Source organism: Euprymna scolopes, chromosome 14 (assembly GCF_053919585.1).
Source record: "Euprymna scolopes isolate OS-2025 chromosome 14, ASM5391958v1, whole genome shotgun sequence".
Classification (NCBI taxonomy): domain Eukaryota; kingdom Metazoa; phylum Mollusca; class Cephalopoda; order Sepiida; family Sepiolidae; genus Euprymna; species Euprymna scolopes.
The window spans coordinates 44954677-44977985 of NC_136495.1; the positions used below are offsets into that span (position 1 = coordinate 44954677).

Consider the following 23309-nt stretch of genomic DNA (forward strand, 5'->3'; position numbering starts at 1 on the left):
AATGAAGGCCTCTAACTTTCGGATGTCTATTTTTATGTTGGTTGTTATTTTCACAATATTTCAGTTGTAACCTCATACCTATTTGTGGCATAACAGTTAACTGTTAACAATCAGTTCTAAGTGAAAGTCTACTGAAGATTGAAGGTTCAATCTTTACTAAAGGCTGGAAATAGAAAAAAATAACACTTTTATCTGGTCATGGAAACAAAGCAACCTGAAAAAAAAAAAAAATTAATTAAATGAACAAAAACAATTCAATGTGGTTTCGATAAAGAGCTAAGTTTAAAATTTTGCCCCGGTTCTTGAGTTTGGCTGAAAATCCCCGAGTTAAAAAAATTAATCTGAAGATCAGATTACATCGGCCGAAATGTGGTGAAAATAACAACCAAGATGAAAATATTAGTGCAAATAATCCAAATAAAAAAAGTAAAAGATTAGACTACTTCAACAGAATCAATGTCTTACCTTACATAACAAGATTTATCAACAAAACATTTTCTGACATGTCAATCTATTTTTTTGGTCTGTGTTACATAACAGAAGCCATTGGTTGAATAGAGGAATGAATGGTGGATGGGAGGTCAGAATTTAACCTTTAGTTAACGGAAAATGATGAAACCTGACTTCTAAGGAAGAGGGAATTCAGTTTTTTCCTGGCAACATTACAAGCAGAATGAACGTGTAAACATGCTGTCCTTGATAAGGAGTACAATGTAGTTAAATGAAACGTGACACAAGCTATCTATCTATCCCCTCCCCCTCTCTCTCTCTCTCTCTCTGATGCGGCAGTCCACATGTTAGTCTTTGTATTTCGTTCACTCTGGATTTACGAAAGATTCAAATTATCTACATTAATAAACCTTCTTATAAACTAAAATTATCATCCGAGTGTTTTTTGTCAGACAACAGATGTATAAGCGGTTATAGCCACTAGACAACTGAAACTGTTACACTAGAATAAGTCTGCTAATTGTACTGGTTTTGTTGAGGATGCCATCATCCAAGGCATTTTGGAGACTGCAAAGGGCTTACACTCTCCGTATCTCCTCCGTGAGGTGGAGATTGATTTATTGATTGCCTGAGGCACCCCTACCAAGGAATTCAAGTAGGTCCAATTCAAGCAATTTTATGATTTATGGGTACTATGTATCGGTTAGATGCCTTTTTGGTGCATATGGTTCACCTCACATTAAGCTCAACCTGGTGTCACATCCAGTCTTCGTGGGGAAATTGTAAATCAATCTGATTTTCACAAAGTCAGAATGCATTATATCATACTCGACCCTCTCTCTATTCCCTTTGTTTCTATCTGTCCCCTCTCTCTGTCTGTCTCTCTCTCTCTGTCCCCTTCATGCTCTCTCTGTCTGTCCCCTCTATCTACTTTTTCTCTCTCTATCTATCTATATCTACCATCTTTCTCTATCTCTCTTTGTCTACTCCCTCCTCTTTTTACCTTCTCTCTCTTACCACCTCTTTTATTATTTCCTCTTGATTTAGGTCATTTGCTCTTCCTCCCACCATTTAAAGCATTCATGTATAAACAAACATTAAAATTCCTCAGTTTTAGAATCCAAAAGATGATTAATAAACGCATCATTATTTTTATGCATCTTTTGTTATCCAAAACTTATTCATGGTGGAGTGATTCTATTGAAGCATTCGTGTGTTTTCTAATTTAATTTAATACGTTTTTTTCTTTCTTTCATTTTGTAGAGGTGGATATGAAAAATCCAGTCAACATTTTAAACCAGGTGATTTGGAAGTAAACCTGAAAGACCGAATATTTATGGTCACTGGCGGCAGTAGCGGAGTTGGGAAATCGATTGTAGAGGATTTAGCTAAAAGAGGTAAGTGCCGATTCTTTACCATTTTTGTAATTCATACGAGTCATAACGTTACCATAGCATAATTTGTTGTGAATGCATAAAAATATAGTTACAAAACCGTTTTCTCTACAAAAGCTAGAATAAGGAAAAATCGAAAAATTCCATTTTTTTTTTTTTTTTTTTTTTTTTTAATTGCATTTTCACCCTAACCAAGACACATTGCCACTTTGGTGTAGGGGGCTATTATCTGAGACATAATTTGCAAGAATACTATGTAGGGGGTTGAGCAGTAGTTTACATTACACTCTAACTTCTACATGTTAGTACAGGTAGGGACCCAAAAGGGAATTCCAAAGTTTAGCAATTAAAACTATTAGCGTGGATGGCTTTCCGGCATCTAGTGTGTGTGTGTGTGTGTATATATATATATATATATATATATATTGTGTAGGTGTGGGATTCAGCTGCTTGTTGGGTTTGTCGGGGGTATTTACATCAAGGAGGAGGGACACGGACTTGAAATTCGTTGGAGCACCTTCCATTAAAAACTTGTAAAACAGATAGAGGGATGCAACATTTCGTCGATTGGACAATGGTTGAAGCCTAGCTGACAGTGTAGGACCTATTAGGTTGGCAAGTCTTTTAAGCCCTGTCTAAGTGTAACAGACTAGTAGCAGATGTACCAGTCCAAATATGACAATATTTTTTCGGACGTTGTGCCATAGACTGTTTGTGTGTGTGATTTAGGCCTATTTTCTGCCCACCTGGATTTATAACCCCGAATGACATTGGACTCCTTCCGATAATGGACTACCCAGGTTGTATCAATTTCTCTTTTTGTATAATTTTCTCCATATAATTATCCACAACCACTCAAAAAACTATTTTCAATAATTGTGCTGAAAAGCAAAATAGCATCCATTCGCAGCTGAACATTTTGCTAACTGCATTTCATTTCCTCTGATGATATGAACCATTATTGAAAATCCATGGATTAAGGAAATTAAAATAACCCTTTCTATATATTCCTTTGTAAAGCAATAAATTTTTAAGTCCAATATATGTCTCTATATGTTGTTTTGTCAGAATTTAAAATTGAACCACGAAACTTATATATTGCTCTATTCTTAAATATTGAGCTTTTCCTTTTTGGCTTGGATCTCCTTGAAAGTATTACTTCAATAATATCTATCAGGATTTTTCATCTGAATTTCTATTAGTGTCTTATCGTGCTTATTTAGTTTTTTTAGTATAGGAGAAATGATCAGTGCTAAATTACATATTTAAGAGCATGTTGTGTATTTCTGTTATAACTTTGAAGGCCCCGATATTAAGACAACATAATATATTTATAGAAGTACAAAAATAGTATGTTATGGAATGCTTGCATCTGATCCTATTTAAAGAACTATATAGTTTGATTTTTTTTTTTTTTTTTTTTTTTTTAATCCTTTTATGGGGCCAAAGATATCAAATGTAACCTTTCTTCAATTGATGTTTTGATTATATAATCCTCTCCTCCCTGTATAACTTTCTGCTTGGCAATAAAAAGATATATATATATGCATACAGTAGCCCTAGGATACGTTTTTTCAGGTTATGATGTTTTTCTGGCCCCGGTTACAGTATTTACCCTACCATTACGGTGTTATTTATAATGTTACTTTTATTATATGCATGTGTATTATATATTGTACTGTATTTTGTTACTAATTTTTAATGCCGTATGCTGGGGTTCTAGTGTATATGATTATTCTTCCTTTTCTTTATTATTAGTTATTATTAAGATTAAGTTTCCCTTGTATTTATATTAGCAGGCTACCCATTGTTGCCTGGTTGTAAAATATGCTTAAACATGATATTTTAATTTATGCAATTTTTATGTATATTATTATTAGTGTTGGGACGATTAATTGGAATAAAATTGGAACTTTTTGGGGTATCGAAATTGGTAACATTTGTGCATGGTATCCGATGCCAAAAACGGTTCCTTTTGATTATCCTTTTTGATTTTGTTTAAAACAAAATATTCCACTGCTGGTGGTAATAATAAACTAATAAATATATATTGATTTTGAATTACCATTAAAGCTAACATCTATAGATCCCCTCCAGAAGCTTGTTTTTACGTTTTCAAAAATATATGGTCATTTAACATGTGTTTTCACAGTAATCAGGGAAACATAAGTTTATAGTTAAATATTTAGAGTTTTATAAAGAATCAGAATGGGGAATTGTATTGGAATTGGGAATTTAGTACAGAATTGGTAATTGTACAAAATCTGGGAAAAATATTGAAATCGCTCCATCACTATTTATTACAGAGCCAATTCTCTTCTGATTATTATACGCAATATATAGTAATTTCAATAGTTAAAAAATGACTTGGGTGCTATCAGCTAGAACCAAAACATTTAGCTCTCTAGTGTGAAAAATTTCCCCCACTCTATATCTGTGCCTAAATCAAAACGCAGATTCCATGAACAAAGCTTCTTTCTTAGAACTGCACGCCTGTGGAACTCTGTTCCGTCTGCCTGCTTCCCTCCGGACTACAACTTGGTTGCCTTCAAGTCCAATGTTAACAAATTCCTAATGAACCGCCCCCTTAAGTAAACATATCAGCAAATCTCCTCACTAACGTAATGTACTTGCAATAACCCTTATCGCTGAGTGGCTTCCGGGCCTTGATAAGTGGTGATCACTGTGTAAAAAAAAAAAAAAAAAAAAATTTGTTACCATCTGAATTAACTACAAATGCATAGACAAACTTGACAAATTAAACATACAAATGTATATTTGCATGCAGAAAGCATACGCATTACATGAAACTATGCCTGCCAAGTTCCAGTTTTTCAATGTTGACCCCTTAACAGTTGTTTTTCCAGCTAAAAAGAACAAATTGATTATATTCCACATGTCTAAATATCCTATATATATCAAGTCTTAAATTTGTAGACCAAAAACTGACAGTAGTTTGGTAGAGATTGTTCTGCACACACAGGGTGGCTTTTATAATGTACTAGCAGGGAGACCCGATGTTGCTCGGGATTGAATGATGATCAACAAATATTTCACACTACTATATTTTTATTGTCATCAAAATCCGTTCCTCCATGCAGTAAATATGTTATTCTACATTGCACTATAGAGAACCTTCTGTTTCTTTTATAAAATTATTTTATATAAACTTCTTTCCAGTTAACAGAAAAAAAACATTAAGAAATTTACATGAGGGGTTTGAACCTACAGACCATGTCATGCAAAAAAAAAGCACATTATCGACTTGGCCACAGTAGAATTTTCACGGCCCATTGTTCTATCATTGTTGCTAAGCAACAACATGGAAAAAATGACTTCACTGATGATAAATTAAAATAATGGTTTCGATTATCGAGGCTCATGCAAAAAAAACAAAACATCCAAAATGTAAATTTTCAAGTCTTATTAAATTCTTTGTAGTTAATGAAAAAAAAAATTAAGAAATTTACGTGCAGAGTTTGAACCTATAGACCATGTCATGCAAAAAAAACAACAACAAAAAATGCTATCATCTTACCCACAGTAGAATTTTCACAGCCCATTGTTCTGTCATTGCTGTTAAGTGATGACATAGAAAAAACGGCTTTTCCGATGATCGATAAATTAAAATAACGGTTTCGATTATCGGGGGTATTCTAAGACAAAAATTAACTAAGGTCACTCCCAGACTAATGCTTTTGACCAATTCAACTAACAGCAAAATCCCACCCCTTCACTTAAGAGACCTGCAGATGCTGGAAACTTTCTACTCTAATAGCTTCTTTCTGTCAGATATATTTTTTTTTCTTTTTGGAATTCACTCCTTATGCCAACATGCAGAAATCTAAAAATAATGTGAACAAACATCTCATTATACAAGTGGGGACATTTAGAATGCCCCCTAAAAATCTGGCTCTTAATTGCAATAGCCCCTAATGAATAAAAGGAAAAAAAGGTTAGAGTAAGGAAAAATCGAAAAGTTCTATTATAAGTTTTTATAATGAATGTTGCATGTTACAGCCAGGAAGTCATCAGAGATATGTAATGGCTAAGCTGATAAAATCTCTGTCGTTTTGAAGTATGAAAGAGAGTGGTTGTGTTTGAGACAAAGAGAGGGGGGTAAGGTGAGGAGGGGGAGGAGTTTCAATTTTTAGGTTTTAAATTTTGACTGCTTTTTGCTTGTTCAGCAAGGTATATTAAGTAGATGAGAGAGAGAGGGAAAGAGAGGGAGAAAGAGGGTTAGTGTAGATGTCATGTGTTTGACAAGTACAGACACATAGGCACACACACATATGTATATGTAGACATACATGGATCTATATGCAGACATACACTCACATACATACAACTCTTATACACATACGTACTCACATATCTACACAGGCACATATATATACACACACACACATCTACACCTGTGTGTGTGCCTATGTGTCTGTATATGGATGTGTAGAAATGTACATATGTATGTATATGTATGTATGCATATTTGCGCATGAATTAGCATATGTATTAACTCTTAACTGCCTAAAAAAAACAACCCATTGTAAACTTAAATGAACAAGTTCACTTATAGCGACTACGAAAATTTTAAATGGAACCCTGTACTTGTCAAACACATGACATCTGCACTAACCCTTTCCCTCTCTCTCTCTCTCACTCATCTACTTAATATACCTGGCTGAACAAGCAAAAAGCAGTGAAAATTTAAAACCTAAAAATTGAAACTGCTCCCCCTCCTCTCCTTACCCCCCCTCTCTTTTTTCTTTACCATCCTCTCTCCATCTCCCTCTCCCTATATCCATATATCTCCACCCACGCCTACCTGAATCTGCTACCCAACACCCACAATACAATCTAATGTATTTTAACCTTCAAAACTGAAATTTTGTCAATACCCGTCTCCCTCCCCCTTATTATCTCCTACCCCCTTTTCCTTTTTTTTTTTTTCGTATTTCTTCTAAAACACTTCTTCCTAATACTAACAACCATTTCTGTAAGGTCTGACGAGGCTGTTGGATCGTAAACATGGTCCAACATCCCAAACATATGTAACCAAACAGATAAAACGGTAATAAAAAAATAAAACATATCTATAAAACATATATATATATATAAATCTCTCTCTTTCTCTCTCTCTCTCTGTCATCCTTCCTTTTCTCTCTCTCTGTCATCCCTCCTTTTCTCTCTCTCTGTCATCCCTCCTTTTCTCTCTCTCTGTCATCCCTCCTTTTCTCTCTCTCTGTCATCCCTCCTTTTCTCTCTCTCTGTCATCCCTCCTTTTCTCTCTCTCTGTCATCCCTCCTTTTCTCTCTCTCTGTCATCCCTCCTTTTCTCTCTCTCTGTCATCCCTCCTTTTCTCTCTCTCTGTCATCCCTCCTTTTCTCTCTCTCTGTCATCCTTCTTTTTCTCTCTCTGTGTCATCCCTCTTTTTCTCTCTTTCTGTCATCCCTCTTTTTCTCTCTTTCTGTCATCCCTCTTTTTCTCTCTTTCTGTCATCCCTCTTTTTCTCTCTTTCTGTCATCCCTCTTTTTCTCTCTTTCTGTCATCCCTCTTTTTCTCTCTTTCTGTCATCCCTCTTTTTCTCTCTTTCTGTCATCCCTCTTTTTCTCTCTTTCTGTCATCCCTCTTTTTCTCTCTTTCTGTCATCCCTCTTTTTCTCTCTTTCTGTCATCCCTCTTTTTCTCTCTTTCTGTCATCCCTCTTTTTCTCTCTTTCTGTCATCCCTCTTTTTCTCTCTTTCTGTCATCCCTCTTTTTCTCTCTTTCTGTCATCCCTCTTTTTCTCTCTTTCTGTCATCCCTCTTTTTCTCTCTTTCTGTCATCCCTCTTTTTCTCTCTTTCTGTCATCCCTCTTTTTCTCTCTTTCTGTCATCCCTCTTTTTCTCTCTTTCTGTCATCCCTCTTTTTCTCTCTTTCTGTCATCCCTCTTTTTCTCTCTTTCTGTCATCCCTCTTTTTCTCTCTTTCTGTGTCATCCCTCTCTCTTTCTGTGTCATCCCTCTCTCTTTCTGTGTCATCCCTCTCTCTTTCTGTGTCATCCCTCTCTCTTTCTGTGTCATCCCTCTCTCTTTCTGTGTCATCCCTCTCTCTCTCTCTGTGTCATCCCTCTCTCTCTCTGTGTCATCCCTCTCTCTCTCTGTGTCATCCCTCTCTCTCTCTGTGTCATCCCTCTCTCTCTCTCTCTGTCATCCCTCTCTCTCTCTCTCTGTGTCATCCCTCTCTCTCTCTCTGTGTCATCCCTCTCTCTCTCTCTGTGTCATCCCTCTCTCTCTCTCTGTGTCATCCCTCTCTCTCTCTCTGTGTCATCCCTCTCTCTCTCTCTGTGTCATCCCTCTCTCTCTCTCTGTGTCATCCCTCTCTCTCTCTCTGTGTCATCCCTCTCTCTCTCTCTGTGTCATCCCTCTCTCTCTCTCTGTGTCATCCCTCTCTCTCTCTCTGTGTCATCCCTCTCTCTCTCTCTGTGTCATCCCTCTCTCTCTCTCTCTGTCATCCCTCTCTCTCTCTCTCTGTCATCCCTCTCTCTCTCTCTCTGTCATCCCTCTCTCTCTCTCTCTGTCATCCCTCTCTCTCATCCCTCTGTCTTTCTTTTTTTATTCCTCTCTGTCTTTCTTTTTTTTTTTATTCCTCTCTGTCTTTCTTTTTTTTATTCATCTCTGTCTTTCTTTTTTTATTCCTTTCTTTTTATCTCTTTCTTTCTCTTCCTCATATTCTTCACTCTATCTTTTTGTCAATGCATACAAAATAACATAGCTTTCAAAATATATTGTGTATAGATTTGTATACAACTTCTACATTCAAAATAGTTCTACTCAATTCCAACCTTTTTCTAAGTATTAATCTTGTGAAATGGTTTGCCAAATACATGTGTATTTTTAATGCATAAATTAATGATTTATTTATTTAATCTACTTAATCCCCCATCCTCCAATAAAATTAAAACCACACAAAAAAAAACTTGCTTCTAAACCAAGATCGTTGCATATTTGACTGGCTGCATTTCATCATACACAGGATCACACATTGTAACAACCTCACAATTGCATAAACACTTCAGTATTACAAGATCAGTTGAATTGTTTTCTTTTTCTTTATTAGTTATAGTCATAGCTGCCTCGTTTATTCTTTGGAAAATATTATCTTATCAAACATTAAATATATCCTATCAAACATTAAGCTGTTTAATCTATTCAAATTTTGTTTCACCCTATATTTCCAATTCTTCTTTCTGGTGCTACCAGATCAGACTGTCTGAAGATATTGGCTTTCTGACTTAAATGCACTAAATATTGATGTTATTGTTTTTCCCCCTTTGCAAAACTCAATAGTTGATAACAAAAACAATTTTCCAAAAGCTAATATCGAAAACAACAATTTTTCTCTACAAAACAACCAAACCAAACACTGTAAATAAATATTTGAAAATATAAAGCACTTAAAGCATAAAACTTTATCAAAATGACCAGATTTGGCATAAAAAAGGGTTGATATGACATAAAATAGAACAGTTAAATCAAACTAAACAAATTCTTTTTTTAGGGAATGCTCCCACACGCATTGTTCTGAAATATGAGATTTTAATTTCTTTTCAGGCAACTTCTGAAAAATATAGCTTATTGTTCCAATCATTTTGCTAAATAGTAATTTCCTTAAAATTATCGATTTCAATCTGGTGGTATACAGATGTAAAATCTATTTTTGAAAAGTACTTTATCCTTGCCAATTCAAAACTCAGTGATTAGGAAATATCTCTTTGTAGAAATTTGTATGCTTTTATGTCCTTTTAGTGCTGATCACAATAAAGAGTTAAGACTAACCTGCAGTTAGTTCTATTGACATAACTGGTACTAAAAGGTAACGATGTTCAGATGTGTACCTAACATTTACTCAACTGGTATATTGGTACGTTAGATGTGAAGGAAAAACGCTCTGTGCATCTATAAAAAACTATTCTCAAACCACCCTATTCACTATAAAGCAACCATGTTTCAGATCTTCATTTTACCACAATGATTCATGCACTTAAAATCTCGGAATTTCTGTGGGGGGAAAATAGTACCAGTTTGTCTGTACACAACTTGAAACAATTTAAAAAAATTTTTTTCATTTTATCTTGATCTAGCTGGAGATGGGGCATCCTTCCAGATGTCAGACATTCATACACTTATCTCATACATTCCAACTGAGAGATCCTTTTAAAATTCTAACCCTCCTTTAGGTGCGATTGTTTATCTCTTTTGCACTTGGTTCATCAGGTATATTTGCCAGGTAGTTTTTTTTTTTTTAATTCTTTTTTTTTATGAGCCTTGTTACTCCTATAATTACTGGAATGATGGAGATCTTCCTAAGATTCCAGTTTCTTTTCGTGCTGTACATAAGACCTCATTTTATCTTTTCCCTCTCAGCTCTGAGGACACTAACTTGTATAAGGATTGTGTCTTCTTGTCCCATATCACTGACAGGTTTTAATAGCTTCATTATCTAGGTCCGTAACTGTAGCAATTACATAGTCATAGTGGATGGTGTATGGTTTATTTTCAATTATTTACAATATTCACTTCACATGTGAATGACGAAATGGCCTATGCAATTTCAGCATTTCATTCCACCAAGCTAGCACAGTCAAATACTGTTATTAGACACTCAAATGCACAACACTGATATTATTATGCATATGCACTTGCCCATGCACAAATTCGCACATAGACATTATGCAGAATACCTGTGACCCTCAGGCAGTTAGCATGAACTCTTATCAGCAATGAAGATTTTGAGATATGGTATATTTTATACATTGATTTAGTAGTCATTGACAAAGTTAAAACTTGTAGGGGACTAAGATATATAAATCCTAATCCTGTTACAAAAGAATAATGAAACGAATTGGAATTGAAGGAAACAAAAACTCAATTGATGGATAAGATAAACGTGTCGTTTATTTATTGTTGAAAGAATGAATGTTTTAGATATAACACGTGTTCATGTCCGCGCGGGTGTAACCATCGTTCGTTGCGGGACTGGTGTTGTAGAAAGAAAAGGAAATGTGTGTTCATCTCAAGTTCGGGTCACTATCGTTTGTTCGCGTGTGGGAAGAGAAGTGAGTAATGTAATAGAACGAGAAATGGCAGTCCATCGTGTAGACAAAGAAAAGGATAGAGGGTTGACGCCAGTCAGCTACGCGAAGGTGTTCTCAAGGACCAGTAGTAGATAGAGAGAGAAAAAGTGTACGTACTGTCTGTTGGCCTTTTGTCCCACATAGTAGTAAATGGCGTGAGGTACGCGCATGCATGCCGAAAAGGCACGCTGTCGGTCCGTAGACCGGACAGCTCGAAAGCTGGTCCTAAAAAAGGAAGAAGCCGGTTATTGCTCTTTGTTTTCCGGTGCTCTTTGCGCATGTGTGGATTTCCATTGAAAGGAAGTGTGTGTACGTTAGCGTGTGTGTATATACACGTGAATGTGAATGTATATACGCGAACGTGAATATATGTACGTGTGTGGACGTGTGCACGTATGTATGCGACAAGTAATATAGCTTGAAATGTGAACGTGTTTTTGTGTGAGACTAGGAAAGGCTCGCACAAACTGAAAAGGAACAAAAAGGGAACGTTTTAGAAACCCGTAAATACAAAATGAAAACAAGACAGAGACAAGGAGTTTACTAAGACCTTAAAGAAAGTTGTAGACTTGATAAACTTACAGAATAGAAAGCATTTGAGCATAAAACACTAGACGAAGATCTCCAATCTGTAGTGGAATGGGGGCAAAAATTGGTCACATTCAATGCTACTAAGACTAAGCTTGTTTCCTTCAATAATTACAAGAAACCTTCTCAACCACCAATACCTATGACTAAAGATACATTACATGAAAGTACTTCTTTCAAACTCCTTGACTTAACGTTTACAGGGAACATGAGCTGGAACAGATACATTGAGAGCATTGCCAAGATCACTGCGAAGAAGATGAACTCTCTACCGTGCTAGAAAGCTACTTACACATGAAAGTATCCTGTATGTCTACAAGGCCACCATGTATGGAGTACTGTTGTCACATCTGGGCTGGTGCATCTGGTACTGGTTTCTCCCTCCTAGACAGGGTTCAAAAGAGTCGCCAACCTGATAGATCATGAACTGTCATCTAAGCTTCAACCTCTGTCCTATTGACAAAATGTTGCATCTCTCTGCCTATTTTACAAGTATTTTAATGGTGAATGCTCTGATGAACTACAAGCCATTATACCCCTTTGATGTAAATACCCCTGACAAACCTGACAAGCAGCAAAATCCCACCCCTACACAGTAGAGATCCTGAGATGTAAGAAAGTCTTCTACTCTTAATAGTTTCTTCCCCAGAACTGCTAGACTTTGGAACTCCCTTCCAGGTTTTTGCATTCCCAACTGTACTGACATACAAAAGTTCAAGTGTAATGTGAACAGACATCTCGCTGCTCAACTCCCTACATTGTATCCCTGCAACTTATGTCCCTGATAGTAGTCCCCTACTTCAAAGTGGCACTGTGCCTTGTTTGGGGTGAAAATGGAATAAAAAAAAAAATAAAAAATACTCCCAGAAAGGAAAAAAATCCAAAATTTGCTAAGTAATAACCAAGCAACAAGAGACTATATAGAGGTCTCATAAGTGGGCAAAGGGTAAAACAAAAGTTGTTTCGATAAATCATACTTAAGAATTATGGTTACATTATTCAATTCGATAATTAAATAGAAGAAAGGCAATAATTCTTACTAATGTTGATGTTTAAGAGGATAGAAAGCTATACCATATAGTTGTGAGAAAGACAGCTAAAATAGATCAGGGACGATCAAAACAAAACAGGGACGAAAAGTTCAGCCGGTGTGAGTCAGAAAGAAACCCCTAAGCAAAATAGGGTTAGCAAAGGGAGATAAATGCTAGGTAATCTATTCTATGCTAACAAAACAGACACAATCACCCTCAACATTTCATTGACATAAATACCCTTGAATTGTACATCTATTGTATTACTGTTTGTATCTGTTGTTTTATTATTAGTATTATTTTATGATCTTTCAAGAACCCTGAAAATTTCCAGATTAGCATCCAGTAGGCAGACAAAAAGAAAACAGGTTTTATAATTCAATATAAACCCATATAAAAACCAACAGTCAACCAGAATTAAGATAATAATCTGTCTTAATTATATTTTGAGTCTACCATTCTTTTTTTTTTCTTATCGCCTCTTGCTCCAAAAGCAGCCGCGTTTTTCTTTAAAAAAAAAAAGATTGAATGTGAAACACATAAGCACAAATTTTTGCTTAGGTGATGACTCGACTTTCTTGCTACACTCTCTTCTGATCCCATGATCATATAAGTGGGAAAAGGGTCACACCTGTTTTGGTCAAGGTGATAAATCGACATATTCACTGCATTCCCTCCTGATTTCATAATCACATGTAGCAGGAGGATGGTACCCATTTTGGCCCAGGTAGTTGACTTTATATCATTACTAATAGTTCAGCCCAACTTTGCTCAGGCCCTATGTATTGTTCATAACTTTATGTGCATATATATATATTAAAGTTTGACTCCTGTCCAGGTAACCTATATCTAAAATTTCAACTGTTTAGACTCAAAATTGGTGAACGAGTTTGGTAGTCTAAAAAGGTAAACTCTTTCAACTTTAACCTATTGACAGCCAAATTTTCAGCCAAAAACCGATTAAAAAGATTTTTCCAAATCTCAATACCCCTTATGTCAAATATCGAGTCTGTAGACTAAAAATTGACAGTAGTTTGGTAGGGAAATATACACACACAGAATTTCACTTTTCTAGATATATAGATTAAACTTTTTATTTTTCTTACCCTCTCCCTTTCAGCAATACACATGGCACCTATGTTTGTGAATCTTATTGTTTAAAATTCTTAAAGATTTTCTTTGTATATAGAACCTCTACACCCCCTTCCAAAATCTGATTGTCTAAATTTTATTTTTGTATTCTGTAGGTGCTACTGTTCACTTGCTGTGCCGAAACACAGAAAGAGCCGATGCTATAAAAACTCATATTAAAGAAACCACAGGGAATGAGGTAAATTACACTTTTTCATTTTATTTTTCTCTTTGTGTTTGGGGAGGGAGTTGTTGATATTGGAATCTGAAAACGTTTCTGCCTGTAGTCTGAGCCGGAGTCGATGGTAGCAAGAATTGAGGAGCCAGAACTGAATGTACCAGAAATGGTCAATTCAGTCACTGCTTGACCCTATCATATTATGAAGCTTATCTAGCCTTCAAGCTGTAATATTTATTCTCCTCAGGGAGAAGAGTAATCCTTCTTGACAGGAAGAATTTTTATTTTTATCCATCTAGAGTGACCTTTTTTGAAGTGCTGGATAGAAATCAATTAGATTCCAAGGATCCCAAAAATAAGCAAGTTCTAGTTGATCTGCACATACTGTAAACTAATGAATAAAAAACCAGAGTTTTTTGTTGTTGTTGTTGTTTTGTTTTTTTTTGTTTTTTTTTTTTGTCACAATGTGGATGATTTTTTTAATGTAAGGAAAAGTTTATTTCAAGTAAAATAGAGCGAGAGATATTAAATATTTAGTTTTTGATGAGGTTTTATTTATTTATTTTTTTTTCATTTACCATGATTTTTGATAAACAAAAGAGCGTCCCTATTTATCAAAACAAAATATTTTATTTTTCTGGTCGTGTACATTTTCTAGTATTTGAAATTCTCATTTACTTCATTCTCTACAATTATTTTGTTTATATTCAAACTATCAGGCCACCTGATGTTACTCAGTCAGAAAATATGGTTAAATATGATACCTTAATTTATGCAGATTTTTTAATTTATCACAGAGCCAATTGTCCATTGATTATTATATTATACCCAATATACAGTAGTGATTTCAAGTTAAAAATATTTATATATGTATATATATGACTTGGGTGCCATCAGCTACAATTGAAACCAAAACCTAGTTCTCCAACGTTATTCATTACCATCTGAGCTAAGTCCATGCACATATGTTAACTTAAATAAAATCAAAGATATAAATTTATATTTACGCATGTGCAAAAGTAACATGTTTAATTGATTTATGCATTGAACATATTAAGAGAACATTATTTATCAAAAGAGAAACCGAAAATATATCACTATATACAGAACTAACGTCTCTGAAACGTTACGAGGATGAAACTATTACCGACTACGTCATAAGGGCAGAAGCAACCGCCAATGCCTTAAAACTCTCAGGTGAAATAATAAGCGATAGCGTGTTGATATCAATGACCCTCAAGGGACTTCCAGCCGATTTTAAACTATTTACAACTGTTATAACGCAAAAAGACAAACCCATAAATTTCAGCGAATTTAAAGTGGCATTACGTAGTTACGAAGAGACTAATCATATGCTCGTGGACAATAATAACTCCAGCAATATTATGAAGTTCAAAAATGCTTCTCGAAAACAGACACCACCTAATTACGCACCGCACCGCACCGCAATGTGTTCCCCAAAAGTAATTTTCCCAAGAAAAATAATAAAATTATCTGCTATAATTGTGGATGACCCAACCATAAAAGTTTCCAATGTCGATATAAATGCTCTAAAATGGACTCTGTAAAAAAACGTTGAGAACTTTGAGGAAGAACATACATTTCTATTCACATGTAACTTTGACAATACCACAAACGGTAAAAATCTCTTTGTAGACTGTGGTGCTACAGCACACGTTATCACCAAGGAATCTGATTTTATTAATTTTGATTCAAACTTTAATCCACAAAGTCATTTTGTCGAACTTGCCAACGGTAGTCAAATAAATGATATAGTCTTGAAAAGAGGCGATGCTAAAAAATCCCTAAAAAATAATAAAGGCGAAATCTGTAACTGTATTCTAAAAAATGCTCTGTTCATACCTACATTTAAGCAAGACATGTTTTCTGTGCAGACTGCAATTAAACAAGGCGCGAATATAAAGTTTGGCCAAACAAGTTAAAACTGATATACCCCAATGAAAGTGTATTTGACATTAAAGAAAATGACCGACTATATTATTTAATAAGTATGGTTCTCTCAAAAACTGCCTGTCATGACTTAGAAACCTGGCATAAAATTCTAGAACACTGCAATACAGCTGATATTAAAAAATTACCAAATGTAGTCGAAGGCATGAAAATAATACCTTCAGATGATCTCCCAAATTGTGATGTGTGTTCACAGGGGAAAATAACAGAATATATAAGCCGAATGCCAGACAAAAAAGCTACGAAAATTCTCTCACTGGTGCATGCTGAAAGAGCATGGCAAACCCTTTTTGAGATGACAAGATGCCTACTTATCGAATCGAAATTAATGCATAGTTTATGGATGTACGCTTTAATGGCAGCAGCATATATCAGAAATAGATCATTCAATAACAGACAAGAAAAACACCGTATGAAGCGTTTTGTGGTGTAAAACCTAAAATGAACAGAACGCATCTATTTGGTTCTGATTGTTTTGCATTTATAGAAAATACCAGTAAACTAAATACTAAAAGCGAAAAAGGTACTTTCGTAGGTTACGATAAAAACAGTCCATCATATTTAATCTACTTTCCAACCCAAAATGCCATAAAAAGGGTTAGATGTGTAAAATTCAATGATACATTAAATTTAAAAAATGGCGATCTAGTGGATGAAAAATATGAAATATTACATAGCATCTTAATCGATCATAATGTAAATATTAATGACAACAATTACAGTAGAACTTCTGATGAAAATATTAACCAGCTACATTGATACTCAATAAGGGAGCGAAAAAGGCCAGACTTCTTACAAATTAAAAAGATACAAGATTACACAGTGGATTACTGTTACTTGTTGAACAGCACACCGGAAAGTTATAATGAGGTGATTAATTCAGAAAATCACCAAGAATGGGAACAAGCTATGATATCCGAATTGAAAGCTTTATCTGAAAATAACACATACGAAATAATGGCAAAACCAACAGATAAAAATATAATTTCTTCACGCTGGGTTTTTTCCAAAAAAATCACAGCTTCTGGCAGTGAAACTTTTAAAGCAAGATTTGTTGCAGAAGGTTTTTCACAAATTTCTGGAGTGGAATATTTTGCAACATTTTCACCAACGACAAATTTAACAACACTTAGAATATTATTACAACTTGCCACTCAATACAATTTAAAAAAATACATCAAATGGATGTAAAAAATGCTTATTTAAATGCTCCAATTAACTGTGAAATGTATATTTACCCTCCAGAGGGATTTAAAATGAAAAATAAAAATTGCTTATGGAAATTGCATAAATCGTTATATGGACTAAAACAAAGTGCACACAATTGGAATTTAACACTTCATGATTATTTAATAGAACAGGAATTCAAGCAATGTTCCATAGACGTATGCATGTATAGCAAAAATATAGGTAATAAATTGTTGATTTTGGTTTTTTGGGTTGACGATATATTACTCGCCTCAAACTGCGACAACACTTTAAAAGATGTTAAGAATAAATTAAATAAAAAAATTTAAAATGGCCGATCTTTGACAACTGTCATGGTTCCTTGGTATAAAATTTACCTGTGAAAATGAAACTATAACTATGAACACCTGTCAATTTAGTTCTTACTTAAATAAATTCAAACATCTTTCAGTAACTCATTCTGGCTGGCCGATTTTATTTTCAAACATCTCCTCAGGGCTTCGGGTTCGATCCTACCAACTTTTACCCCCCCCCCCCACCGGTTTCTTTTTTATTTAACAGCATACACACCTCCAAACACCCGGGCAACGCCGGATACTCCCGCTAGTTTATACTAAAAAGCAGGACAAACAGTTGACAGAGCGAAATAGCACGAATCTCATAAAAGTCGACGTAAATAAATGTAGAGGCAACCCACGTTTCCAAATCCTGTATATTATTATCTAGCAGGTATTTAATAGTTCTAAGCGATCGTAACCCCCCCCCCTTCCCGGGAGCGTGTGCAAAAGGAGCCTTTGCGAGACATACATGAAATGGTCACACATATTTTGCCTTTTATATATATAGACTGGCGGGGGTACCTGGCGATGCCTGGGTGTTTTGAGGTGTGCGTGGTTTTGGGTAAATTCAAACTCTCGGGGGGGGGGGGTTTAAGTAAAAAAAATGTTTTGGTAGGTGAGTATGAGGATCGAACCCGAACCTTTGAGGCAAAGTTAGAAATTAAAATGTGAAAAAAAAAAAAGTGCAACGTTAACCATTGGGCCACCGCGACATACAACAGAGACACGTTTGAATTTATTTATTTAACTATTAAAAACAGGTGTCCACAATAAAAGTTAACTCTGCTGCTTCCATTTGATCTAATTAAAGAGGTCAAATAGAAGTCACGCAGTTAACTTTTGCTGCGAGGCAGCGTTTGTGTTTGTTTACCCAAATTTGACTGTTTTTTTTCCCCCAACAGATGTTGGGGAAGGGGAATCCAGCTCCCAATTGTCCAGATTGAATAGCTATTGTCTGATATACAACATTGATCAAAGCTGATTGCTTCTGGACGTTTCCCGGCGCGATGTCGAGAACACCTCCATTTGAATTAGTTTTGCTTTTTATACGAAAAAGCCCAATCAACACGCGAGAAGCCAAAATAGCAATAATTTTGTAAAAGTCGATGTAAATAAATCTATATGCTACACGCTTTCCCAAATCTTAGATATTATTATCTAGGGCCTATATAAACACTTCTAAGCGATCGTACCCCCCCTCCCAGGACCATGTGCGAGAAAAGCCTTTGCGAGATATACACGAAATGGTCACGCACATTTTGCCTTTTATATATATAGATTAGCGGGGGTACCCGGCGTTGACCGGGTGTTTTGAGGTGTGTGTGGTGTTAAATAAAAAAGAAATCGGGGGGGTAAAAAGTTTTGGTAAGTTGGTAGGATCGAACCCGAAGCCCTGAGGCGAAGTTGGAAAATAAAATGTGAAAAAAACATGAACCGTTAACCGTTCGGCCAGCCAGAATGAGTTACTGAAAGATGTTTGAATTTATTTAAGAACAAAATTGACAGGTGCCCGCACGGAAGTCGTAGAGTTCACATTTTGTGCGAGCGTTATGACGATGACGTAAGCAATAGCTATTCAGCAGTTAACATTTTCTGCGGGACAGTTTTTAATGAGGTTAATGACCCCAGTTTGTTTATTTTTACTTAACTTTGGGGAAAAACAACTCCCCCTCCCGTTTATTAGGGGAGTGTATCGTCTCAAAATGAAAGCAACCATCTGATATGACGCCGGTATGCCGACATTGACCAAACGTTACATCGCTTTCTGGAGACCATTAGCGCCAGTGATTAAAATCGCGTTTCGCTTTTTTTATACTGAAAAACGAAAGTAACATGCAGCGATCCCAAAATGTCGAATATTTAACGTTTCAGAGTCGGGCAAATTAAATAGACGGGCGACCTCAATTCGTAACTCGTAGATATTATGATTTCAACGTGATATAAAAAGTTTTAAAAATGAGCGACAGCTTCGAGAAGCCGCCCCAAAAAATCCTTTTGCGGACATACAGAAAAAGCGAACACACATACATACATTTTCGCTTTTATATTTATAGATGACTACTAAATTTAGGAAGTTATCCATGAACTTGAAAGTCATTAAATAATCTTTCTTTTTTTTTCTTTTTTTTTTTTTTTTTTTTTTTCAAAATTTTTCTGTTAATCTAAAGTTTAAGTCTGTAATCAATGTTAATCTCTGGAAAGTGAAAAGGAATTCAATTACAGGCATGGGGAAACTCCTTCAGATCTGTTTTTTAAAGGGCTGAATAGAAAAGTAGGTGATATAAAAATGTTTCACTTACAGAATGGGACTTCCTATTTTAGTTTGAAATAAGCAACTTGCCTACACTTAATATTTTACAGAAATATAATATTTTGCATAAATGTTTTTTTACAATAGTTTGAATCTGTTTTTAGAATTATAACACTATATGTTGTGTGTACTAGAGTGGGCAAACTGCACAGAAAATATAACAACCAAAAGTATTGTGAAATTATGCATATAGGATGCATGCACTTTTTTTTTATTATTATTACACTAAGACACAGTAACTAGTGGACGAGCTGTATATGTATAACTAATGGGGGTGCCCGGCGTTGCCCGGCATTGCCCGGGTGTTTGTAGGTGTTAAAAAAAAAAAAAAGCTGGAACCCGGACCACAAAGGAGAAAAAGGTGAAAAAAGAGTTGATAATTAACTTTTGGCCGGGTAGAGGAGACAAAATAAAATAAATTTAAAAAAAAAAAAAAGCTAGAGGGAGAGGTCTTTCTCACTAACCATTATGCTATAACAGATAGCGAAATGAATGAGTTGGTAATTAAGTTAAGAATCACGCAGATGCAGAAATGAACATCTGGCTGGAGGCCAGTTAAGCTTCCTGCTTTCTGCCGTTTTATTTGTTTCTCCACGATGTTTGGGAAAACCAGCTCCCCCCAAAAAGGAGGAACTTTGGCAGTATCAATAGCAATTGTCTGATATGAAGGGTGTTCTCCACATTGATCAAACCTAATTGCCTTCAAAACGTCCCGGCCTGGAAGGCCAGGTGGATGCCTTTGCTTTGATTAGTTTCACTTTATTTATACGAGAAAGACAAAGAAACACTTGAGACAAGGGAATTTTTTAAAACTCAATCAAAATAAAGATAGACGATGTCTGCAAATCTGAGATATTACGATCTAGGAAGTATAAAGAAACTTCTCCATAAATGTAACCACAAGGAGCCCAACGAAAAAAGCCTTTTGCGGACATACACAAACGCATGCACCTATTTTGCCTTTCATATTATAGATGTCAGCCCTTTAAGAACTCGGTTTTTATTGTTGAGCACTTTACAGTTGAAATGAAAGTTGGTTACTTAAGCTTGCATGCGCAGATCATGATGTTATAATCATTAGATCACTCTGATCAGACATCTCGACATTTAAAAAAAAAATAAATGTTTAAATTCGAACAATATTTGTCATGGTTAAAGTTGGCTGTGTGGGTTTGTTCCTTGCTAATGGAGTCAGAGATAACTTCATAGCCAGGTTCGAATATCCCAACCAGTGGTAATAGTGAAACCCTGCACTTATGATTCCCAAAAGAATGAAACAATAGTGTCTGTAGGTATTTAAAAATTATGATAATATATATATATATATATATATATATATATATATATATATATATATAATTTTTTTTTTTTTTTTTTTTTTTTTTTTTTTTTTTTTTGTAGTTTTAGTACATTTCAACTTATTTACTCAAATGCATTGAACTAAAAAACAATACTTCAAAAATGTTCCATACATATGTAAAGTTTTTTTTATAAGTAAAATTTTACTTATATATAATCTTCATTTTAATTTTTGTGTCTGTCTGTCAAAAAGCATGACGTTTAACCTTGACACTTTTTAAATGTTCTAAAATCTGGGATGCTCTAGAAAAGAGAATTGTTTTCACTGTTTATGGATTAAGCTACTTGCAAAGAGATTAAATTTACTGGACTACATTTTTTTTTGTTCGAATGTAATTAGGTCAAAGAGGCAGAGAGAAGAGTCCAACGTTTTTCATAATTAACCTAGTTAATATGGAATAAAAATCTTTTTTAGTGCAGGTGAAAAAAGAAAAGCAACAAAAGTGTTTAAACAAAGATAATTTGTTAATAGTAAATCCAATACTCAACACAAAAAAAAATGGACATGATAATTTTGCAAAGAACATGTTAATTTTTCTGAAGAATTTAACTTCATTTCAATGCAATAAATTCTTATATAGGACTAGATGGATGCCTAGTGTTGCCTGATAATACAATATGCTTAAACATGATATTTTCATTTATGCAGATTGTGTATGTATTATTATAGAATCAATCCTCTATTGATTATTATATATTATGAGAAATAATTTGCCCAGTGGACTAATTCACACAGTAATGTTTAAAAAATAATAATAATGTTGTTCATTAAATTCCATCTATGTTTGTTTATAAGATCATGTTAGCTGGTATTTCGGCTTGATAATAAAAGAATATTTACAGGGGAATATTGTATGTTACAGCGGCCAAGGTTATACTGGTGTAGCATAAAATATTCCCCTGTACAAATTCTTATTATCTATAAGAGAAGAAAGATTATTTTTAAGATCACATGAATTTCTGTACAAAATATATAAACATATCTAAGAACACTGCCAGAAATATGAATTGTGTCTGTGTGAAATTTATAAAAGATGCGCTCAGCTGTTTCGGGACCTATTAGGAAAGAACTTGCGTACACACACACACACACAAACACACAGTGACTTTTATATAATAGTAGAGAGATACTTTTAAGCCTAAAACGTTTTTGTCATCTTAAAAAATTGAATCCATCTTAAATATATATTTTTGAAATCTACATCCCTCATATGTAGGAAAAATTCTGTTTGCAGATTAAGGTCATCCTGACATGCACTAAATGTGACACTTACCAAAATTCCCACTAGCTAACATGATTGCTACTGATGTAGGGTATAGATTTCTTTTAAACCAAAAAATAATTTTATGATTTATGTTTTTAGAACTTTAACTTCAAACTATTTTGAAAGAGATTCATGAAGACATGTTTTCTTAGAAACGAATTTAGACAGTCTAGGATAGAAAGTAGGGATTAGATTGTTTTTTTATCATAAATAGTTTTCATGTTTCCTTCACTCCTACTCTTCAATTGTCTTTCTCCTAATTACCCTTCTCATCTCATTACGCTAATTTCATTGATACATTAAATTCGGTTCTCACAACAAATTCAATTAAGAGAATGTAGTTTGCTTGAAGCATTGTTTAATGTATATATAAAGGTAATTTACAATAGGCAATAGAGGTGTAATGGATCGACACAAACTGGAGCAAATTAAGGAATATAATCGTGAGAGGCTATGCAGATTAATCTTTTATTAATACAATATATATGTAAAGAAATTAAAAAAATGTAGAAGGATCGTGGAAATGATTCAAGGACAGCCTAAAGATCTCCCTAAAAGATTTTAGTCTGTATTCCAATTTGTGGGAAAACCTAGCTCAAGACAGATGTTCCTGGCATATTGCAAGCCACCATTGGGCTACAATTGTTGACTTTGCATGCAAGAGAAAATGCACTATTAATAAAGACAGAGCAGTCAACACCTCGGCTATAGGATCATCTTGCAGATGAGGTGAGGGATGCTCCAGAGCTTGAATTGAACTGACGAGCTATCTCTGTTCTCACAGAACAACTGCATGATCCTGGTCATCTTTGTAAGCAATGAATGAACATCATCTTCATATACATATTTCTTTTTTTTTTTTTTTCTTTTTTTTTTTTTAAATACTTTTAAGATTGCATTGTTTTCTTACTTGCATTAGTATGGTCTGATAGAAGTTTTGTATCGCATGATATTTCGGGAAAATTTTCCTATTTCAGATATGTGTTCGATTC

General features: G+C 34.8%; 1 protein-coding gene across 1 annotated transcript in view; it reads left to right on the plus strand.

The window, feature by feature from the left end:
* LOC145292966 (dehydrogenase/reductase SDR family member 12-like) overlaps nt 1-23309 on the plus strand; it is a 54060-nt gene that overhangs the window by 15688 nt on the left and 15063 nt on the right. The window contains exons 2-3 of the mRNA XM_080139196.1: nt 1714-1847; nt 13824-13906. Coding sequence (XP_079995322.1) covers nt 1714-1847; nt 13824-13906 — 217 coding nt within the window. The remainder of the gene's footprint in view (nt 1-1713; nt 1848-13823; nt 13907-23309) is intronic.